General features: G+C 39.8%; 2 protein-coding genes and 1 long non-coding RNA gene across 3 annotated transcripts; 1 reads left to right on the top strand and 2 right to left on the bottom strand.

Annotated features, from left to right (window-relative positions):
- Window positions 1–4: 4 nt before the first annotated feature.
- LOC112710517 (10 kDa chaperonin 1, chloroplastic) lies at window positions 5–3,251 on the top strand. The gene is made up of 7 exons (XM_025762763.2): window positions 5–314; window positions 401–462; window positions 560–610; window positions 1,395–1,460; window positions 1,571–1,621; window positions 2,092–2,121; window positions 3,015–3,251. The coding sequence occupies exons 1-7, from the start codon at window positions 233–235 to the stop codon at window positions 3,081–3,083; spliced, it is 411 nt and encodes a 136-aa protein (XP_025618548.1). The 5' UTR covers window positions 5–232; the 3' UTR covers window positions 3,084–3,251.
- A 229-nt stretch (window positions 3,252–3,480) lies between these two features.
- LOC140175288 (uncharacterized) lies at window positions 3,481–5,192 on the bottom strand. The gene is made up of 3 exons (XR_011865437.1): window positions 4,803–5,192; window positions 3,888–4,028; window positions 3,481–3,803 (listed from the first exon to the last, which is right to left on the bottom strand). It is a non-coding gene; the product is annotated as an uncharacterized lncRNA (long non-coding RNA).
- An 11,104-nt stretch (window positions 5,193–16,296) lies between these two features.
- LOC112710516 (protein TRIGALACTOSYLDIACYLGLYCEROL 4, chloroplastic) lies at window positions 16,297–21,771 on the bottom strand. Its single transcript, XM_025762761.2, has 5 exons — window positions 21,284–21,771; window positions 20,385–20,631; window positions 19,655–20,030; window positions 17,377–17,660; window positions 16,297–16,611 (listed from the first exon to the last, which is right to left on the bottom strand). The coding sequence occupies exons 1-5, from the start codon at window positions 21,553–21,555 to the stop codon at window positions 16,417–16,419; spliced, it is 1,374 nt and encodes a 457-aa protein (XP_025618546.1). The 5' UTR covers window positions 21,556–21,771; the 3' UTR covers window positions 16,297–16,416.

The raw sequence follows: 21,771 nt of genomic DNA, 5'->3' as shown, positions 1-21,771 counted from the left end.
AGCCAATCTAAACCTAGTAACCTACCAAGTACAGTTTCAAAAAAACGAACATTCTAGGAGTTTCACGCTTTAGAACACTTCTGGCATGCTCTGTCTATCGTTACATCGTGTGAAATCTTTTGGCTTTGTAGTAGGCAAGAATTAAAAGGGTTTATCCCTAATCCACTGTTTTCTGCTTCTTCTCTCTAAACACCGACTTCTTTCTCTCTTTCTCTTTCTCTTTCTCTTATCCATGGCATCCACATTTGTCACTTTGCCCACCCCCTTCCTACACAGAACCACTTCATTCTCTTCCTCCAACAACACATTCCCAGGTACCTTATTTTCCTACACCTTCATTTATGCTTCCCAATTTCTTCATCTTACGCAATTTTGTTAACCCTATCTGCTGATTCTGCAGTTTTGAAAAGGCACTCTTTCAAAGTCAATGCACTAGTTTCCAACAAATGGGAACCAACTAAGGTTTTTTGTTTTATATATATATATACTTCGAAGGTTTAGTCATTTCCATCTAAGTTTTGGTGAAATTTATTCTATTTTCTTTTATTTTCTTTTACAGGTTGTGCCTCAGGCTGATAGAGTCCTTATTCGTTTGGAGGCACTACCAGATGTAAGCTTTACACTTGCATTAAAAACTTTTTTTTTCTTTTTTAACCTGTGACATTGTTTATTATTATCCAGTAAGAAAATTCAAAACTAGGGTTCCAAAAAAATAAAGCCATCAGGCGATGCAAGATTCAATTCATGAATTTACTCTCTGACAAGTGCTGAAGTTTATAGTTTCTACACTCTTTGATGCTAAAAGAGTGGGCAAGGACCAGCAGGGTGTTTCATCTTTGCTCTATGATATAGTATGCAAGTAAAGGACAGTATAGTATTTTTAGTTTTGTGATTTGCCTGTTTTTGAAGGGGTTTTTATTTTTATTTTCTTATTGTTGCTATAGTTTTTGCAAAGCCTGCACCTTTAATTGCTCACTTGATTGGGGTTCTTTATTTCCTGTTATTTGCCGAGACAGTCTTTGTATTCTTTTCCCCTTGTGCAGGTCTATCTTTTAGATAAATAATTAGTTAAATGACCTTTTCTTCTTGAAGCATTAATTTTGTATACTTCAATGATTGTGTTCATATGTTGTTAGAATAACAATATAAAGGATGAGCAGTCTGAGTGCAAATTAGGGCTGCTTAATGTTTATTCAGCTGGAAGGATGTGACACAGCAATTTTAATAAAGACTATAACTAAGCTGCTAGGTTTCTCTGTTGAGTTTTAAATTAGTTCAATAGCATTTTTTGCTACTGGTTTGCTATAAAGAATATTGCAATTAACAGGTATACAAGTGTAGGATACATTTTCCATGTTACATGTCTGATGTGTGACCATGTCTTTTTGGTATAGAAAACTACTGGTGGAGTTTTGTTGCCCAAGTCCGCTGTTAAATTTGAGCGATATCTGATGGGAGAAGTAAGTAGAGATAGATGCATTTGGTGTTTTAGCTCCCTAAACATGATGACTTTAGAATTCTGTGTTCTAAATCAGACTTCTTTTTTTCTCTTTGAATTTTTCTCTTTCAGATCCTCTCTGTTGGTGCTGAGGCAGGAGAAGAAGTAAAAGCTGGATCAAAGGTACATGATCAGTTGCTGTGAAAGAGATTATGTAGAATTGTAGATATCTAAGAGAAATTGAAATATCTCAATAAATTGAATAATTTTAGTACTAAATAAAAGTATCCTATTCCAATAATTTAAGCTAAACACCCTTGATATTTCTTTATTCAGATAATAATTTGACGTAAAGAACCCCAAATTTATTTAGTATTACTAATGATAATCTGAAAAAAAGGAAATATTGCCATAACTTACCTTGAATTAAATGTTATGGTTAAATGATTGTTGACTGTTTTCTGATTTGTTTTCATGCATGATTTTAGATATTCATATAATTTAATTTGCACAACTTATGACAGTAATAGGGCTCTGACTTCTACATTGTTGCTTTTTTCTCAGACAAGAATAATAGCAAAAGAAAGAAAAGAAGTGTTAGTTTAAACTTGTTAGGATTCTTCCAAATATAAATTATTTTTACTCTTTTGCAGGTTTTGTTTACTGACATGAATGCTTATGAGGTATGTGCCACGTAAATATTTGCTCTTAAAATCATACATTAGTTGTTAGATGATGACTTAATTGCTTGTTTATTATTTGACCTGTATGCTTAGAGCACAGATTGTAGGTAGATCAGTCATGAGGGGTGCAAGTGCTATCTATTCTTGGGTTAATTGACATAACTTCCTGTTTTCAGGAAAATGTTTTAAAATTGCACTTTATTATTAGGATAATGTTGTCAAATATATGATTAAACTGTGTTCTGCAAATTAGAAAACTGTATTTTCACTATATTTATATAATTCTGATTTTTTTCGCATTATTATAGAACTGTTATACAATGGTTTTTAATATATGGTAGGTTCAATGGGGGAATATAAATAAGGTGGGAATTTTTATGGATTAGCTTTTTAGGAATTTACACATCAAACTTATCCATGAAGATTTCTATGCAATTTTTATCGCCAGTCAAACATGCCTTGGGTGATGATTTTTGTACACTGGACAGAACATCTTTGCCCATTTTATCCCGAAACGCGGTTCCAACGGCCCATATACATTTTGTTCGATAGTGTGTGTCTGTGCTCTGTCGGGATGGGTTGTTTCTCCCAGTTGTACGAATAGTCGAATCATATGTTTAGTGTATCATCTTGTGCCTGTTTCCAGTTATTATAAATTAGTGACGGACACACTGGTTACTTCCTTTCGAGTTGGTGGGTAGTAGTGAACATAGTGATGCATTGATGAAACAAAATCACGCAGTTCAAATACGCCTAGTTTGCAATTTGTGGTAGTTGTTGGTTAGGTCTACAAGAAAATTGATAGCATTTCAATTGCATCTGTTGTCATCAATGGAATATTGGTTGGTCTAGTTATTAATGGAATATTGTTGGTTGGTGTAACTATCTGTCAGGTTGATTTGGGGACTGACGAAAAGCACTGCTTCTGTAAAGCAAGCGACCTGTTGGCCGTGGTTGAGTAGGTTACTACGAAGGAGCAACCTTCCGCCATAATATTTATGGGAAATGTATTGCCTAGAATGGTTTAACTTTTCAAATTCTTGTTAAATTTTGTTATTTATAATAATTTGCAGTGATTATTTGACTAGGGATATTTTTTGAGAGTAAAAATAAAAATTTTTAATAATGAATGCCTTTGGTGCCCGCCTGCCCGGTATAGGTTGGAGTTAACAACTTAACATTCTGTAATCTCTAGTCTCTATTCTTAGCGGTAATTTTCAAGGTTCTGAAAACCGAACTGGTCATCAAACCGCTCTAGGGAATGGTTTACTAGTTCATAGGTTCAACTGGTTTGACTATGGTTGAACCGTAAAAATCGTTTTATAATAAAATAATACTTAAAATGTAAATAAGCACATGAAAATATAATTATAGTCTAATTTAAACTTTAAAATATCATTCAAATTAAAAGTACTACATAAACCAAATTTTATAATTTCATTCAAATACAAATTCAAAGTTCAAAAGTCCTCAAACAACCAATCAAACCCAACATAGCATCATCAAAATGATCCAAGTTTGTCATCGATCATCAAAATCCTCCATAATTTGCTGCAGATTTGCCTCATTGATTTCATCACCTTCATTTTCATTACTTGGACCAGAAAAAGCAAGTGGTGCAGCATAAAATGTACTAGTACTACCACCACCACCACCTTGATCTAAATCAGCATCAATCTCATCTAAGAAAATATAACACATTATCAATAACTCAAAGATAAAAGCTATTGTAATTTATTGTCTGATCAATAAACTATAATACTCACGAAGCAAGTTTTCAATATTACTTGGAAGATCAGGCTCTTTTTCAACAACCTCTTCCGTCACCCAAAAATCAACCTTATCAATAGTTTCAATATCGATTGGATCATATTGCGACTTTTGCTTTCTTTTTTTTTCTTTCATTCCTAACAAATTAAATACAATAGATGATAAGTCTAGTATATTAGCTATACAAAATTTAATGATATGAAATGAAAGGATGAAATATAGATTATCTGGATTTAAGACGCAAATTATATGTAACATACACAATATCATTTAGCCTATCATGTTCCAATCTATTCCTTCTTGTTGTATGAATTTGATCAAAAAGCCTATCTCAACTCTCAATTTCACAATAAATGAACAAACAACATCCAAAATCCAAAATCAGAGTATACAAACAAGTACAAGTACAACATCTCAGGTTCAATAAAATTCTTTGTTCACAAAATCAGAATTCAGTTCATCAGAATCAATGAAATCCCAAAATTATTTCATAACAGTTTCAGAGAGTAGAGACTCAGAGTTCAGTTCATCATAGCACAGTTCATCAGAATCAATGAAATCAAAAAATAAATTCATAACAGTTTACTCAGAGTTCAGTCATCAGAATCAATGAAATCAAAAAATAAATTCATAACAGTTTACTCAGAGTTCAATTCATCAGAACACAGTTCATCCAAATCAAATAAATCAAAAAATAAATTCAAAACAGTTTCAGAGAGTAGAGACCCAGAGTTCAGTTCATCAATTCAGTTCATCAGTTCAGTTCATCAGAATCAATGTAATCACAAAATGAACTCATAACAGTTTCAGTTTTCAGAGAGTAGAAACTCAGACTTCAGTTCATCAGAGCACAGTTTCATCAGAATCGGATTGCATCACAAAATCATGTTCATAACCTAATTAAAAATTACCTGGAAATGAGAAAATCTGTTGCTTTCTCTCAGAGCTTGAAGGACAATGCTTCAACGCTTCAACGCTTCTCTACTGCTTTCTCAGAGGCAGAGCTCGACGGAGGTGACATGCGAAGTGGCTGAGGGCGTGAGTGCGACGGCGGTGAGGGCGTGAGTGTGACGGCGGCGAGGGCGTGAGTGCGATGCGGTGACTGCGTTGAGGGCCTCCTGGAGTCTGGAGTTGACAACTGGGTGGTGAGTGCGGTGAGTGCGGTGACTGCGGTGAGTGGGTGGTATTCTATTCTTTGGGAGGCTGGAGGAACGAGGAGGAGGAAGTGGAGCTGTGGAGGCTGCGAAATGCGAAGTGCCCTCTCGCGAAGGAGAAAGGGAATTAGGTTCCCTCAGCAGCACAAAACGGCGCCGTGTTGCTGTAATGTTAAAAAACCGGCCGGGTACCGGTTCGGTTCGACCGACCGGTAACCGGCCGGTTCGACAATTTTAGTTCGGTTTTCAAATACTGCGGTTTTGTTATTGTCCGAACCGTAACAGTGACCGGTTCACGGTTCGACTGTTTTCAGAACATTGGTAATTTTACCTGTACGATAGAAATTGTCTAGTATCTGGATGTTTTATGCTACCTATAAGTAAACTACGAAAATAGTGTTTCAAAGTTTATAGCTAAAGATAGATTGATAAATAAAATTTCAAAAGCTTTAAAAATGTAATAAAAACAATAAATTGTTTATATTTAAAAAGGTTTTAAAAATTATATTTTGATGAAATTTTTATAAATATGATTAGAAAAATAAAATTATTTCATCCTTGAAATTCGGCATTTTTACGTTAATGAATATATTTTGTAATTTCTTTTTGTAAAATATGATTATTAATTGTGTTTTAATCTTTTTGGAAATTTTAAAATTAAACTAAAGTTCATGTATGTTCATGCTGTGTTATTTGGAGAATGGATTTTTTCAATTTTTTTTGGCATAAATTAGTTTGCAAAATAATAAGGAGCCATTGTGCTCCACTGTACTGTTCCCACCTTCTAGTTTTTGTATCATGGTATCTGTTACGTTGGGTAACCGGAGATTAATGAGCTGGACTTGTTGGGTTGGCCCAATCGTCTGAGAAGGGAAGCCTTTGAGCGTAATCGCACCTTTAGGGCTCCGATGCCTAAGTTAGTAAGGGTGTGAGTAGGTCTAGAGAGTATTGGGACTTAGAGATACATGAGGGGTGTTAATGTATTTATAGTGGTTAACCAATAACCACCGTTGGAGTAGTTCCACCTTTTAAGGTGGATAACCGTTTCTTTATCTTAGTGAGGTTGCGATATGGCTCCTGGAAGTGGGTTGAGAGATTTTAGGGGCAGTTATTATCCGCCAGCTAATCTTTGCTCTCGACTTCCTTAGAGAAAGTCGTGGGGAGCACCGACTTTTTGAGAGAAGGTCGGTGTATTGAGGAGTCCAACTAGTGGGTTGGATCTTGTCGTATGGACCTGGGTCTTAGCGTTAGGCCAGGGTATGAACAGTGCCCCTACTCGAGCCCAATTCTTTTTAAGGATTGGGGTCGAGTATTATAACTTGGGACCGTAGCCGACCTGATAAGGATCCGACGTGATTTTTCGGAACAGTCGCGTCAAATCAAACGTCGCGTCGCTTAGGGGTTCGAGCATCTATACGCGAGGGCGATTACATCGGTAACGGTGCAACTTTTGAATGGCCTGCGTCGTTTTACCCTTGTGTCCCTAACGTGTTTATAAATACTTTTTCCTCTCCTCGCTTGTTTCGTTTCTGAAAACTTTTTCATCTGCACCCTTTGTTGATCGAAAGAAGAAAGCTCCTTCCTTTTCGAGTGCCGTTGCTTCCATTTTCTCGCAAGAAAAAGGTCAGTTTCTTTTCTTATTCTTTCTTTGTAGAGTTGCATGTTTTTTATTAGAGAGGAGAGTTGGTCGTAGACTTTGTTTTGTCAAGGAACTGACTCCAGACCCTTTTAGAGACCCTATTTTTTATCCCTTTTTTCTTTTTCTTTTTTTCTTTGTAGGTTTTTCTAGAAATACAAAAATGTCTTCTGTTGAAATTCTTGCTCAATGGGTGGATGTTACAGTTTTGGGAGAAGAATTCCTTGTTGACACGGACTTCATCACCAACCTCCGCACTCATCATAGGCTTTGTACCTCTGATGAGGACGAGCCGAAATATGAACTGATTGCCCCGAGTTCAGACGACCGAGTTTACTTTGGGAGGGCTTCTGAGGCAGCCCTTCATTTTTTCTATATGTACGAGAGTATGATTACCCGTCTGGGCGTTTTTCTCCCCCTTTTCGATTTTGAAATAGATATTTTAGGTCACTGTCATGTTGCTCCTACACAGCTCTACCCTAACTCTTGGGGTTTTTTGAAAATTTACCAATTTATCAGCCATGTTTTGGGCTTTCCGACTTCTTTGAAGATTTTCTTTTATCTTTTTCATATGACCAAGCCCTTCAGTGGGAAAAATAACAAGCAGCAGTGGGTGTCTTTTCGAGCCATACAAGGTCGGAGAGTTTTTACCCTTTTTTATGAATCCTTCCATGACTTCAAAAATTTCTTTTCCAAAGTTCAATCTGTAGAGGGTCACCACCCATTTTTTCTGGATGAAAATTCTTCTCCTCGCTTTCTCCTGTATTGGTTAGAGGCCTCTCCTTGTGAAAAATACGGTCTGGATGATTTGGATGAGGTGGAGGCGGCCGTTATGGGGTTTTTCCGAGAAGTATGGGGGAGAGCCCCCTACCTGGATACGAGAAAGTTTCTCCAAGGGTCCCCGACCTTTATCCAAGCTCAACTAGGTAGTTTTTCTTTGCTTTATCGTACTTTCCGACTTGATATTTTGCACGACTATTTTTTCCGACTTGTTTTACTAACTTTGGCTACCTAATTGTTCTTGTAGAAATGGCGAAGAAGAATTCCAGGGAGTCTTACCAGAGAGTTCAGGAGGCCAAAGCGAGATCCCGCGCCAGAGTTGGTGGCGCCAGCGCGGCTGGTCCTTCCCCTCCCCCTTCTTCTCATAGCTTGGGGACTCCTATTCGACCTATTGTTATTTCTTCCTCGACTTCTTCTCTACCGCCCCCTTCTTCCCGACCTTCTCCTGAGTCAGAAAAGAAAAAGCGCAAAGCCTTAGAGTCTGGCTCTCCTTTTGAGGGTGAGGCCAAAGTGGATGCGCCTCGATTTATCCGAGAGCATATCTATCCTTATACTCGTATAAGTATGGACAATGTTTCTCTTCGAAACCACCTTACTATTTTGGCTCAGGAGAGTATCAGGGCGGTGGGGGTGTGCACCAAGTTTCTTGATATTTTTTAGAAGACCCCTCTTAGCTCTTTGGGTTCGTCCCAGAGGGTTGAAGAGCTGGAGGGGAGGATTCTCTTATATTAAGAGGCTGAGAGGAGCCTGAAGGAGGAGGTCACCAAGCTGAGAGAAGAAAGGGATACTCTTCGGAAGGAGGGGGAGAAGTTGATGGGCCGGTGCTCTATGGCGGAGGGTCTACGGGAGAAGGCGGCACAGAGCTACTCGAGCTTATTTTAGGACCTTGTGGAGGTAAAAAAAGATCTGGTAAGAGCTCGGGACGCTTATGCGGAGCTGGAGGACTCTATTGCCGAGGGATCCGAGGAGGCTTGGAGGGTTTTTAGGGAACAGGTCGGGGTCATTGCTCCCGACCTGGATCTCTCACCCTTGGATCCGGACAAGGTTGTAATTGATGGGGCGATCGTGTCTCCTCCCCGACCTGTGTCTGAATCCGAGTTGAAGACTCGGGGTCAGAGAATCATAGAGTCTCCTCTCCGACCAAATGATGCTCCGAGTTCTTCCAAGGCTCCTGAGACTTTCCCTCCAACTCCTATGGATGTTTCTCTCCCTGACTCTGGTGGTGCTCCGACTACTCTTCCAGGTTGTGATGGTGATGCCCTTTGAAAAAATTATCTTTGGCTATATGGGGGCCCGGCCTGTGGGTCCCCACGTTTCAAACTATTTATTTTTATGTTGTCGTGGTATGCGGTTGACATTTTCTTGGCCTTCTATGGCCGTAAACAAAATATTTAAAAATACCCTTTCTTGGACAATGGTTTAGGTTATTTTTGTTGGTTGTGTGCATGTTTTTTTTTGTTTTAGGTTTCGAAACCTTTTTTTATCTTTTATTCTAGAAAAAACCTTTTTTGGCTGGCTGTCCCTTCTTCTAAGTTTTTCTTTGAATTTTCCTTGAAGGTTTGGGACAGTCTTTATTGCCTTATATGGGTTTTCTAATCTCTCTTCGGTATTTTTTGTGTTCAATTTTCGGTATATTGAGTTTTTATAACTTAGGTTATTTTTGCGATGCATTTCTTTGCTTCTCGGAATTCCCGACTCATTAGTCAGTTAATTTCTGAGTTTGTTCACAATCGACTTTTATAACCTCTTTACACCAACTTGTACCTCGTCGTTTCATCTTGACGACCATCTAGGTCGGTTCATGGGATTTTCACGCTTTGCGAGCTTAAGTCGGCGCGTTTCGTAGAAAGCGAGAAGGAATTTATAAGAGATATTTGAAAAAGATCTTTATTTATTTGCAAAGGTATTTTATTGCTACTAAGGGTTTTGGGCTATCTATGACCCCTTAGTCTCTGCTGTGATGCCTCGTTAAAAATCCTTCTTCAAAAAAATCCTTTTATTTTGGGAAAAAATCATGAAGTTGGGAAAAGAGTACATCAGGGAGTAGAGTTCGCTTTTAACTGTAGTACCTTTTCATATTACAAGCATGCCACGACCTAGGTAGCTCGGTGTCATTTAAGTCGGTCACCTTGTAATAACATTTTCCTAAGACTTCACTAATCTTGTATGGTCCCTTCCAATTATCGGCGAGCTTTCCTTCCCCCGACTTATTGACTCCTATGTCGTTTGTAATCAAAACCAAGTCGTCTGGGGCGAAACTCCTTCGAATGACTTTTTGGTTGTATCTGTTTGTCATCCTTTGTTTCAATGCTGCTTCTCTAATATAGGTCGTTCGTGGACTTCAAGGAGTAGTTCAAGTTCTTCTTTGTGTCCCTTTATGTTTCCAACCTCGTCGTAGAAGTTCACCCTTGGACTTTGCTCGTTGATTTCAACCGGTATCATGGCTTTTATGCCATAAGCAAGTCGGAAGGGTGTTTCTCCTGTGGCAGACTGAGGTGTGGTCCGATAAGCCCAAAGTACTTGTGGGAGTTCAACGGCCCAGGCTCCTTTTACATCCTGTAACCTTTTCTTCAACCCTGCCAATATGACTTTGTTTGCTGTCTCGGCTTGTCCATTTGCTTGTGGATATTCCACCGATGTAAATTGATGTTTGATTTTCATACTGGCTACCAGATTTTTGAAGGTTGAGTCGGTGAATTGAGTGCCATTATCAGTGGTGATGGAGTGGGGTACCCTATATCTGGTGATAATGTTCTTGTAGAGGAACTTTCGACTTCTCTGAGCGGTGATGGTGGCCAATGGTTCTGCTTTTATCCACTTTGTGAAGTAATCAACTCCCACTATTAGATATTTTACTTGTCCCGATGCTTGTGGGAATGGTCCTAGCAAGTCCAATCCCCACTTTGCAAAAGGTCATGGGGAAGTTATACTAATGAGTTGCTCGGGAGGGGCTACATGGAAGTTTGCGTGCATTTGGCATGGCTGGCACTTTTTTACAAATTCTATGGAATCTTTTTGTAAGGTCGGCCAATAGAATCCAGCTCGGATTACTTTTCTAGCTAACGACCTTGCTCCAAGATGGTTTCTGCAGATTTCATTGTGCATATCCTCTAGCACCTCAGTTGTCTTTGAGGTCGGGACACACTTTAGTAGTGGTGTTGATATCCCCCTTTTATAGAGGATATTTTTCACCTGCGTGTAATTTTGTGCTTCCCTCCGGATTTTTTGGCCTCTTTTTTCTCTTTGGAAAGGATGTCGAATTTCAGGTATTCGACTAAGGGCTTCATCCATCCGAGGTCTAACCCGGTGACTTCAAAGACATCTTGAGCAGCTTCTGTTTTGTCCACGGAGGGTTCAGGGAGAGTTTCTTGGATTAGGCTTCTGTTGTTCCCTCCTGGTTTGGTACTTGCTAGCTTGGAGAGGGCATTTGCCCTGCTGTTGAGGTCCCGAGTTATATGCTTCACTTCGGTCTCCTCAAAGCGCCTAAGGTGCTCCAAGGTCTTGTCCAAGTATTTTTTAATGTTGGGATCTTTGGCCTGATACTCTCCATTTATTTGGGAGGTTACCACCTGAGAGTCGTTGAATATCATTATTTTGGTTGCACTGACTTCTTCTGCCAGCTTTAACCCTGCAATCAAGGCTTCATATTCTGCCTGATTGTTGGAAGCTGGGAACTCGAACTTGAGGGAAACTTCAATTTGCGTTCCCCCTTCGCTGACCAATATTATGCCTGCCCCACTTCCAACTTTATTGGAGGACCCATCTACATATAACTCCCATGTAGTAGATTTCTCCTCTTGATCTCCCGCGCATTCCGCTAAGAAGTCAGTGAGGCATTGAGCTTTTATTGCCTTTCGGGCTTCGTATTTCAAGTCGAACTCGGAGAGTTCTATTGCCTATTGAACCATTCTGCCCGCAATGTCCGTCTGCTAAAGGACCTGCTTCATGGGCTGGTTCGTTCAGACTTTTATCGTGTGTGCTTGGAAATACGACCGTATCAGCATGAGACCACTACTAAGGAGTATGCAAACTTTTCAAGTTTTTGATACTTTAGTTCTGGGCCCTGTAGGACCTTGCTGGTGAAATACACAGGATGCTGCCTGGCTTCATCTTCCTGTATTAGAGCTGATGCTATAGCTCTGTCTGCTACTGACAGGTATAGGACGAGCTCTTCCCCGACTATGGGTCGGGTCAGGATTGGAGGCTGGCTCAAGAACTTTTTAAACTCTCGGAAAGCTTCTTTGCATTCCGGAGTCCATTCGAACTAGCATCCTTTTCTTAGTAGGGAGAATAGTGGAAAGGATCTTAGTGCCGATCCCGCCAGGAACCTGGAAAGGGCGGCAAGCCTTCCATTTAATTGTTGGACCTCCTTCAGATAAGTTGGGCTTTTCACCTCCAGGATAGCTTTGCACTTATCGGGATTTGCTTCGATTCTCCTTTGTGTTAGCATAAACCCTAGAAACTTTCCCGCCTCCACCGCGAAGGTACATTTTGTGGGATCTAGTCTCATCCCGTGCGACCTTACGGTGTCAAAAACTTGCGAGAGGTCTGTCAAGAGGTCGGTTTCATCCTTAGTTTTCACCAGCATGTCATCTACGTAGACCTCCATTAATTTCCCAAGGTGGGGAGCGAACACCTTATTCATCAACCTTTGATATGTGGCCCCGGCATTTTTTAACCCAAATGGCATCACCACATAGCAGTAGTTTGCTCTCGGTGTGATAAATGAAATTTTTTTCTCGTCTGGCTTGTACATCGGGATTTGGTTGTATCCCGAGTAAGCATCCATAAACGACGAGTATTGATACCCTGAGCTTGCATCTACTAGGGTGTCAATACTGGGAAGTGGATATGGGTCTTTGGGGCATGCTTTGTTTAGGTCGGTGTAGTCGCCGCACATCCTCCACTTGCCGTTTTGCTTTTTGACTAGCACTACATTTCCTAGCCATGCCGGGTATTTGACCTCTCGGATGAAGTTGGCCTCCAAGAGGGCTTGCACTTGCTCCTCCACCACCTGAGCTCGTTCTGTTCCGAGCTTGCGCATGCGCTGCTGTACGGGTCGTGAACCGGGATGTACCGACAGCTTGTGGGACATGAGTTGAGGGTCTATCCCTGGCATGTCGGAAGTTTTCCATGCAAAGAGGTCGGAATTATCTCGTAGGAGCTTTATCAGCCTTTGCTTCAAATCTCCGTCTAGGCTGGCCCCTATGTTGGTGTTTTTTCCTTCTTCTTTATCGATTTGGACCTCTTCGGTTCTTCCACCCGGTTGTGGTCGCAGCTCTTCCCTCGCTTTTATTCTCCCGAGTTCTATGGTGTGAACTTCCTTGCTTTTCCTCGGAGGTTTAAGCTTTCATTGTAGCATTTTCTCGCCAACTTCTGGTCTCCTCGTACCATCGCTATTCTCTTAAGTGTTGAGAATTTCATGCAAAGGTGAGGGGTTGACACCACCGCTCCGAGCCAATTTAACATAGTCCTGCCGATTAAGGCGTTGTACGCCGATCCGACATCGATGACGATAAAGTCGATGCTCAGAGTTTTGAAATTTTTCCCCTTTTCGAAGGTCGTGTGGAGGGGGATGTATCCCAGCGGCTGAATTGGCATGTCTCCTAGTCCATACAGGGTGTCCGAGTAAGCTTTTAGCTCCCTTTCATCCAACCCTAACTTGTCGAATGCGGGCTTAAAAAGTATGTCAGCCAAACTCCCTTGGTCCACCAAGGTCCTATGGAGGTTGGCATTTGTGAAGATCATGGTTATCACCACCGGGTCGTCATGCCCGGGCACGATCCCATGTCCGTCCTCTTTGGTGAACGAGATGGTTGGGAGATCGGGAGATTCATTTCCAACTTGATAAACTCGCTTCAGGTGTCTTTTGGGAGATGATTTAGTGAGCCCCCATCCCGCGAATCCTCCAGAGATCATATGTATGTGTCTCTCGGGGGTTTGTGGTGGTGGGTCTCTTCTGTCTTCATCATCTCGCTTTCTTTTTCCATGATTGTCCGACCTTTCCATGAGATATCTATCAAGTCGGCCTTCCTTGGCCAACCTTTCTATCACATTTTTAAGGTCGTAGTAATCATTTGTTGAGTGGCCATACATCTTATGGTACTCATAGTAGTCACCGCGGCTTCCTCCCTTTTTGTTTTTGATGGGTCTAGGAGGCGGCAACCTTTCAGTATTACAGATTTCTCTGTAGACATCCACTAGGGAGACTTTTAGAGGAGTATAGGAGTGATATCTCCTCGGCCTGTTGGGACCGACCTCCTCTTTTTTCTTGGGCTCCCTTTCTCTCTCTTTTGCTGAGTGAGGAGGCCCCTGTCGCCAGCTGGGTTTCCGTAGTCTGGCATTTTTCTCCATGTTGATGTACTTTTCTGCTTTCTCTTGTACATCACTCAAAGAGGTGGGGTGCCTTTTTGATATGGACTGAGAGAAGAGGCCCTCTCTAAGTCCATTTACTAACCCCATGATAACTGCCTCTGTGGGCAGGTCTTAAATTTTCAAACACGATTTGTTGAACCTTTCCATGTAGTCACGTAGAGGTTCCCCGACCTCCTGCTTAACTCCTAGGAGACTCGGTGCGTGTTTTACTTTATCCTTCTGGATGGAGAATCGCATTAGGAATTTTCTTGAGAGGTCCTCAAAACTTGTAACCAATGTCAGAGGGAGGCTATCAAACCACTTCATCGCTACTTTCGACAGGGTGGTCGGGAAAGCTTTGCAGCGTATTGCATCAGAAGCATCAGCCAGATATATCCGACTTTTGAAATTGCTTAAGTGATGCTTCGGGTCTGTGGTCCCGTCATAGAGGTTCATATCAGGGCTTTTGAAGTTTCTTGAAACTTTCGCCCTCATGATGTCCTCACTGAACGGGTCCTCTCCTCCCAGGAGCGACTCTTCTCGGTCGCTGCGGGAGTTCCGACTTTTAAGGGAGGATTCAAGCTTCAAGAGTTTTTCTTCCAACTCTTTTCGGCGTTCTATCTCCTCCCTGAGGTTTCGCTCTGCCTCTCGTTGTCATTCTAGTTCTTGTTCCAGTTGCTCCAGATGACTTTAGTGGCCGTGGACCAGCCGCATTAGCTCGGTTGTATGGGGTGGCCCTTCCTTTCCGGACTCTCGTCCCTCTGAGGAATTTACCTTTGGGTTCTTAAGTCCAGAGGTGCCTTCTCTATGCTGGTCGTTAGTTCCTTGGTGAAGGGTCAGGTCCGCGTCATTGTTTCCAGTATCTGGATTTTGTTGTTCGGAATCAGACGCTGTATGACCATCTTCGGGTGAGTTGTCCGCCATTACTGGTTGATCTCTCGGGTCCCCAGCAACGGCGCCAATGTTACGTTGGGTAACCGGAGATTAATGAGCTGGACTCATTGGGTTGGCCCAATCGTCTGAAAAGGGAAGCCTTCGAGCGTGATCGCACCTTTAGGGCCTCCGCCCAACTTGTATGTGTGAGAGAATAGGGGGTGGTACCTGCAAAGACACTTCGATGCCTAAGTTAGCAAAGGTGTGAGCAGGTCTAGAGAGTATTGGGACTTAGAGATACCTGAGGGGTGTCAGTGTATTTATAGTGGTGAACCAATAACCACCGTTAGAGTAGTTCCACCTTTTAAGGTGGATTACCATCCTTTTATCTTAGGGAGGTTGCGATATGGCTCTTGGAAGTGGGTTGAGAGATTTTAGGGGCAGTTATTGTCCGCCAGCTAATCTTTGCTCCCGACTTCCTTAGAGCAAGTCGTGGAGAGCATCGACTTCTTGAGAGAAGGTCGGTGTATTGAGGAGTCCAACTAGTGAGTTGGATCTTATCGTATGAACCTGGGCTTTAGCGTTGGGCCAATGTATGAACAGTATCTATTTTCAGTTTTTATTTTTAAAACTTAATGAAGTATTGTTGTGCAGCCTGGGTACTGCTCCCTTGCCATTTTCTAGTCGAACTTAATTCTTATTTTAGTTCTCTCTCTCAATCTGTCTGATAATTTACTTCATTAACTTTCTCATACATGAAACACTCATATCTGAATTTTCATAATCTTCTCTTTTGATCTCTAATGGAAATCTTTTTCAATCAATGAAGATATCAACCATCAAGTAATATTTTCATAGAGATTAGATTTTTTATTTGTATGTTCATAAGATTTGATATTTTTTGTTGGTAGTCTTTTGTTACGTTCATCTGTTTTGAATACTTTTTATTTTTGGGACAATGCATTTTAGTTATTATAAAGTTAAAACCCCAAATAAATCCCGCATCAAATTTAAATAGTCCCACTTAAATACTAAGAACAATTAAACTAAAAAACTTACAATCAAATCCATGTTAGTTGATACACGAAGCCAACAAAATCAAATGGTAATAAAATAATTGAGTACTTTTAATGTTAGAAAAAATTCATTTTAGCCATTTTGTTTATTAAAGTTAAAACAAAAATACCATAATACAATGTAAGTTGAAGTATTTGTTGTTAGCACAAACTATCCATGGAACTAATAGTGCCAAATAGGCGATATGCACAATGCAACTCATCAAAATGTCAATAGAGAATCCACAAATCAAAGCATACATCCACTCTCTTATTAAAACTCAATAAAACAAATAATCAAAACCCCTACACAAACTGAAATAAATCTAAAAAGGTGCCATGTAATTTCTTGCTGCAGGTTTCTTCCTCTCATCCTAACTTGAGTATTTGAAAATGTTGCTTGGAGAGAGTGGATTCGGTTGTTTAACAAATACTAGTGAATCCCACACATTTTTATAGTGGTGTTAAAATTGTGTCAAAATATAAGGGTGTATGTGGGATTGTTCAGCAAAATTCAGCAGCAACCTTTCTTAAACATGTTCAAGCTCAAAACTTGCAAGAAGATTAAAAACAATGCATTGAATGAATCAATTCAACATTTTGCAATATCAAATTAAAGAGGTTGAATACATGCAACAGCTTTTCTACCCAAAAAGAACCGCGATACACTATCCTAAAACTCAAGCAGACGCAACTCAACCATTCCCTCTTTCCGTTTTGGAGAAAACCAAGCAACGATCTTTCCCGATGGCAAAGACTTCAAGGAGTAATTTATGCTGCAGATGAAATCCTCTATTGGACCACCTTTCCCGAACATAGACATGAGTGAAACTCGGGAATCAGCACGAAATACAAACGGCCCTGCAATCTACACACAAAAATAGAACAAGCTATAATCCTGTGTCCAGCTTTTAGCTACTTGCATTTGTAGAAGGTGGAACTCGCCTAGTACCCTTCATCCTCATGCAAAATGCTATGTAATTACAGCTAGTTTGAGGATAGAAGATATTCAAACTAAAGTAGGCACATATACACTTGATCTTGTAATATAACATCAGACAAACCTTTTTTGAAATTCTTAGTAGGTACAATTAACTACAAGGAGCAGATGAACAGATAGGGTCCTAAGTAACAAGCCATAACTCTATAGAAAAACTACTCAAATCCAAATATTAATAATTTTGTCTATATCTTTTTCTTAGCCTCCCTCTGCCACTTGTTGGACTACCCTGTTTCCATGCCTACTATCCTTATTTGATCTTTTAAACATCTTCACATATTCTCTAACTACCTGAGTAAATACTCTCTATAATCTTGTCTAGAATACATGCCACCCTAACATTCTTTCTAACACATTCATTTCTAATGGTATATTGTCTAGTATGTCCAATCATCAAGTGAAATATTATCATCCCCTGCAACATTAACTAACATATATTGTATGACTAATATCTGTGTTAATGGAGAACACCTGAAGTACTACTCCATTTCATGCAGTTAGCTCAAATCAAATGGTTTACATTTTGGCTTAATTTTCAGTCTACGTATTTAAACCGCATAACTTGTAGTATAACATGGGCTCCAATTTTCACTCCTAATAAGAATTTGTACCATCTGCGAAAAAAAATTGTACCTGCTGTTGGAAGATTAAATTAAGACGGGGTGAGGCTGCTGCTTGTTCATTAACATCCCTCTTGAAACCACTAAAAACCTTCTTTGCAAACGCAGAAGCTGAAGGTATATCTAGACGAGCATCTACTCTGGTAAAGTCCCGAAAATCTTTTGTGAATTTTCCTTCCTGATAAGAATAGCAAACTGAACCAAATAAATCCGCGCTAAAACGAGATCTATTGACTTCTCTTGAATCAGTGCCAACAATGTTCTCCGGGTTCCAAATCCACGAAGCACAGGAGCCACCTACAATGTAGTTGGAAATATTAACGAAACAAAAATAATTGCCATAAACTCTCAGCAGTCAGCCACCAACTGGTCACCAATGGAAAATGGAAAAAATTTATTGGCTTGGATAAGCAAATCAAGGGAAATTTATAAAACTAGTGATATTATCATCATGAATGAATGTGACTCCATATTAATGTCCTCAAGATTCAATTTATAGAGTGGTTGCATAAATTAGCCATTTTGACCTCAATGAGAATGTTAATTAATGCCCTGTTTGTTTCCTAATGCCGGAGTTTTGAATTTGTAGGAATTACATAGTTACAAGAATTTGTTCGCAAGCCAACTGTCCTACGCTGGTGTTTTGTTTCCTAATGTCCTATGTTATTAAACATAAGATATGTGCTTGTCTTGGGTACCTTTACTCATAGTGAATCTCAATGCAGAGTAGCCAACCTCAAAAATACTAGTGGGATAGAGGATTGCAGAATATCTGCTATTTTGGAAAATATAAAAAGGCTAAGTAATGTACAGAATTGACAGAATACATAAACATGCAAAACAATATGATATTGCCCTGGTGTTATTTGGCACAATCAACAACACTTCCTTTAATAACAGAAAAACTGCCTGAAAGGCACAGTAGAAACTCACCTCAATGAAGAAGCAATGGCTTACTTTTAGAAAGGTATTGGGTAGTATTCGTGCTGCCTAAGCACCTTATGCACAATGTTACCCTGAGAAGATAAGCCAAGGCAAAAGGTTCGAAAGCAGCAAAGATGGGACCCAAGCCACAATTAAGGAGAATTCCACCGCTACCGTTTAGTTATAGCAGAAAGAAGAAAAAAGAAATGGGAGGAAAAACTAATAATTAGGGATCTACTGATATTGTAACCGATATGCCACATGGCACAGGTAGTGGGGTGTGAGATCCTATGATGATTCTGTTAGAAGAGAATAGCATGGGTCATATAGGGGAGAGCGAGAACTAGAATGTTAGGGTGGAAAAAAGTAAGGATAGGCTCTTACTAGGAGGGAGGCTGACCCTATAATTTGTGGCATTGTCATTCTCCATTTTCTTCATTAAGATTCAGTTTACTACAACAGGGAAGGAGTGATATCACACTGGTTCACTCTCATTTTCATGTTTTTCTCTTATTTCCCTCGTGTTCTTTGTTAGCTTTTGGTACCTGTTGTTACACAAACTTTTTGGCCCCTCTTAATATATTGGGACAAATCATCTAAGACAAAAAAAATGCTACAATCTTTCCTTCAGTAGCTGCTACCCCTATTTTCTCTCTATCGCATTTATTTGTGTTAGTGTCATTTACATCCACTCATCCACTAATACCATCCTCTTCTCTGAACTACTTCACTCGTGCTTCTATTTGCTCACTACCATGAGAACGCCACATTTCTTAAGGCTATGCAGTAAAGTTTTCCTTTAATCTTGATAGGAACCTTTCTAATATATAACATAACACCTGAAGCATTTGCCTATTTCATCCACCCAACTCGAGTACCATGGTTTGATGTGCAAAATATCCAAGATGCTACACAGTTTGACTGGTTGCACAAAGCACTTCATACACTCTATTATACATCTAGTTATAAGAAAGTCATATGCTTCTAAAGCTTTATTCCATATATCAATATTATTTAATACATCTCTATTTCCAAAGAAAACATTCAAATATACTAAATAAATGAAGCAATGAAAATAGTAAATACATGCCTATGAAGATTAATGATACATATATATGAACGAAAATCTACTAATTATTGTTAGAATATCATAAATTTATCTTCTGAAAATAGGATAGATGGCAGTGGGAAGTCATGGATGACACTGAATGTTTGGGACAAGGACAATGGTTAAAGGAGAGAGAGCATGTTTGGGACTATTGTCCTGTCCCCAAGAATAGATTGTTTCAGATCAATTGATAAATCATATCGCAACACGAAATGTTGGTTGATATTACCCATAGTTAGCATCTATATAGAGAAATTACCCATAGTTCCAGATATTGCTGCATGAGGTTCTGCAAGACGAGAATCATATGGAGTATTCTTCTTGTTGTTGTCCCAGATATCTTCTTCCTCCGAGTCTGTCTTTTCCCTCCAAAAGTCCCTGCTCATCTCATAAGTAACGGCAGCCTTTGCACATAACCCCGGCAGTAGAGAAAGTGGTGGACTGCCATCAGTTGCATTGACTGAACTAGGATTACCACCATTTTTATGTATCCCAATGTGGTATCGTATTCCCGACTCAGACACAAGGGATGATAGATCAGCAGATATAGACTCAGGGACATCCCAATATTTTCCTTTGTGGTCAACAAACAATTGAGGCCATGCTGCCTCAAATGTAAGATCATGTTCAGGAAGCTGCATGAAACAGTGTCACTTGAGGTGTTTTGTTATACCTCTAAAGCAGAATAATAGGATTAACAAAGTAAATGATAACACAAAAAGAGTGCAATTGCAGCCTAACACTCAGAAGAATTTACATACATAGACAAATAATTTACTTTACAATTACCACATATTTTGCATATTCCAACTTCCAATGTCAGCAGTTGAACACATATTTTGGTTTTAGAATGGAGGAAAAGAGGTCCATGATGGAATCTAAACAAATCATATTCAACATTTTGAGAATATAAATAAACTCTTTAACATGTTTTATTAACTTTCCACATCAGAAAATGAAAATCAATGACAAGTATTTACATTCCGTACCTTGTGATAAACCATCAATTTCTGGCGACGTCCTTTCTCACCATGAGCCTCTGCAGAAAACGATGCGGACGTTGAGGAAGTTAAAGCAAACTCTGAATGTATCCCAAGTGAAAACATTGACTTGTTAATGAAATGCCTTGTGACATCCTTGACTATGGAGATGTCAAATTCATCAATATTAGAAATCTCATTTTTTATTTCAGCAATCAGCTTTCTAGGACGAAACTGTCCGGCCACCCCCAGCCACCTACATCAATAATTATGTAAAATCTGAATGAAACTATGAATGTACTGAAGTGTTAGGATAAATATTCTGTGAAGTAAAATTGGTTTGTAAAATCCATAAGAACTGTCCGCTGATACTCTTGTGCCTCATTTGTGTCTCTTCTCGAATTTCTATACATAAAGAACTAGGCCTAAAAAGATTATGGCCATTGAGTCTCAACACATCATCTAGGGTAACAATGTAACAACCAAAAAGAAAGAAAAAGAACAACTATAACGGATACTCAAGAGACCCTTGTGTCCCGAAACAACCTAAGTGAATTCTTTAACCTGTCTCTCTATTGTCTCCCTCTACATACAAAACTTCCATCTACATGCTGTGTCGACGTCAATTACTTGTTCTAAAAATGTCGGGAACCATGTCTCGCAAAAACTAAATAGCTGATGCATATCTCAACACACCTCACACAAGAGCTCTATGGGCTTGAAGCATGGACAATGTGGAAATTCAACTTAACTACACCACCTGAAAATGGCAGTGACTCGTAATAAATCCTCAAGAATTGGGGAACACATAAGAGATACTAGAATGAACCTAAGAATAAACTAAAAAAACGAAAATAAAAAAATCAAGGGTCCTGTCTAGTCAAAACAAAAAATTGAATTAGAATTACCAGGTTGGAGAAGCAAATCTGAAGAGGAGAGAGTGAAGAGAGAAAGAACCCAAATCCCTAGGAGAAGTGGGAGAGAAAGAAGGGAGAACCCAGAGAGGGGAGTTGGCACGGATGAAGGAGAGTTGAAGAGGGCGAAGGAGCCTGCTTGCAACGGAACCGTCGACGGGAAAGGGGTCTCCAGGGATGGACCTCGCACATCCGTCGAATGTTTGAGGGGATGCCACGTTCAAGTCAAAGAATGCAGAGTCAATGGCCGTCCTTAACTTCGCCATTGATGAGTGATGTCTCTCTGGGTTCCTGGAAAGTGTAATAACTCTGCAGGCTTGGAGTTGGAGTTGGAGCTGAGGCGGGTTTTGTCTTTGGGGTTTAACCTTTCTCCTGCTTATCCACAATTCACTTGCATCAAGAGACAAAATAAAAAATTACAAAAATAAATTTATTCAATAAATCGATTTTTTCAAATAGAAAATACTATCCATCTCTGGAAT

Source organism: Arachis hypogaea, chromosome 9 (assembly GCF_003086295.3).
Source record: "Arachis hypogaea cultivar Tifrunner chromosome 9, arahy.Tifrunner.gnm2.J5K5, whole genome shotgun sequence".
Classification (NCBI taxonomy): domain Eukaryota; kingdom Viridiplantae; phylum Streptophyta; class Magnoliopsida; order Fabales; family Fabaceae; genus Arachis; species Arachis hypogaea.
The sequence above is the reverse complement of the archived record's forward strand: the minus strand, read 5'-3'. Positions and strand labels throughout refer to the sequence as shown.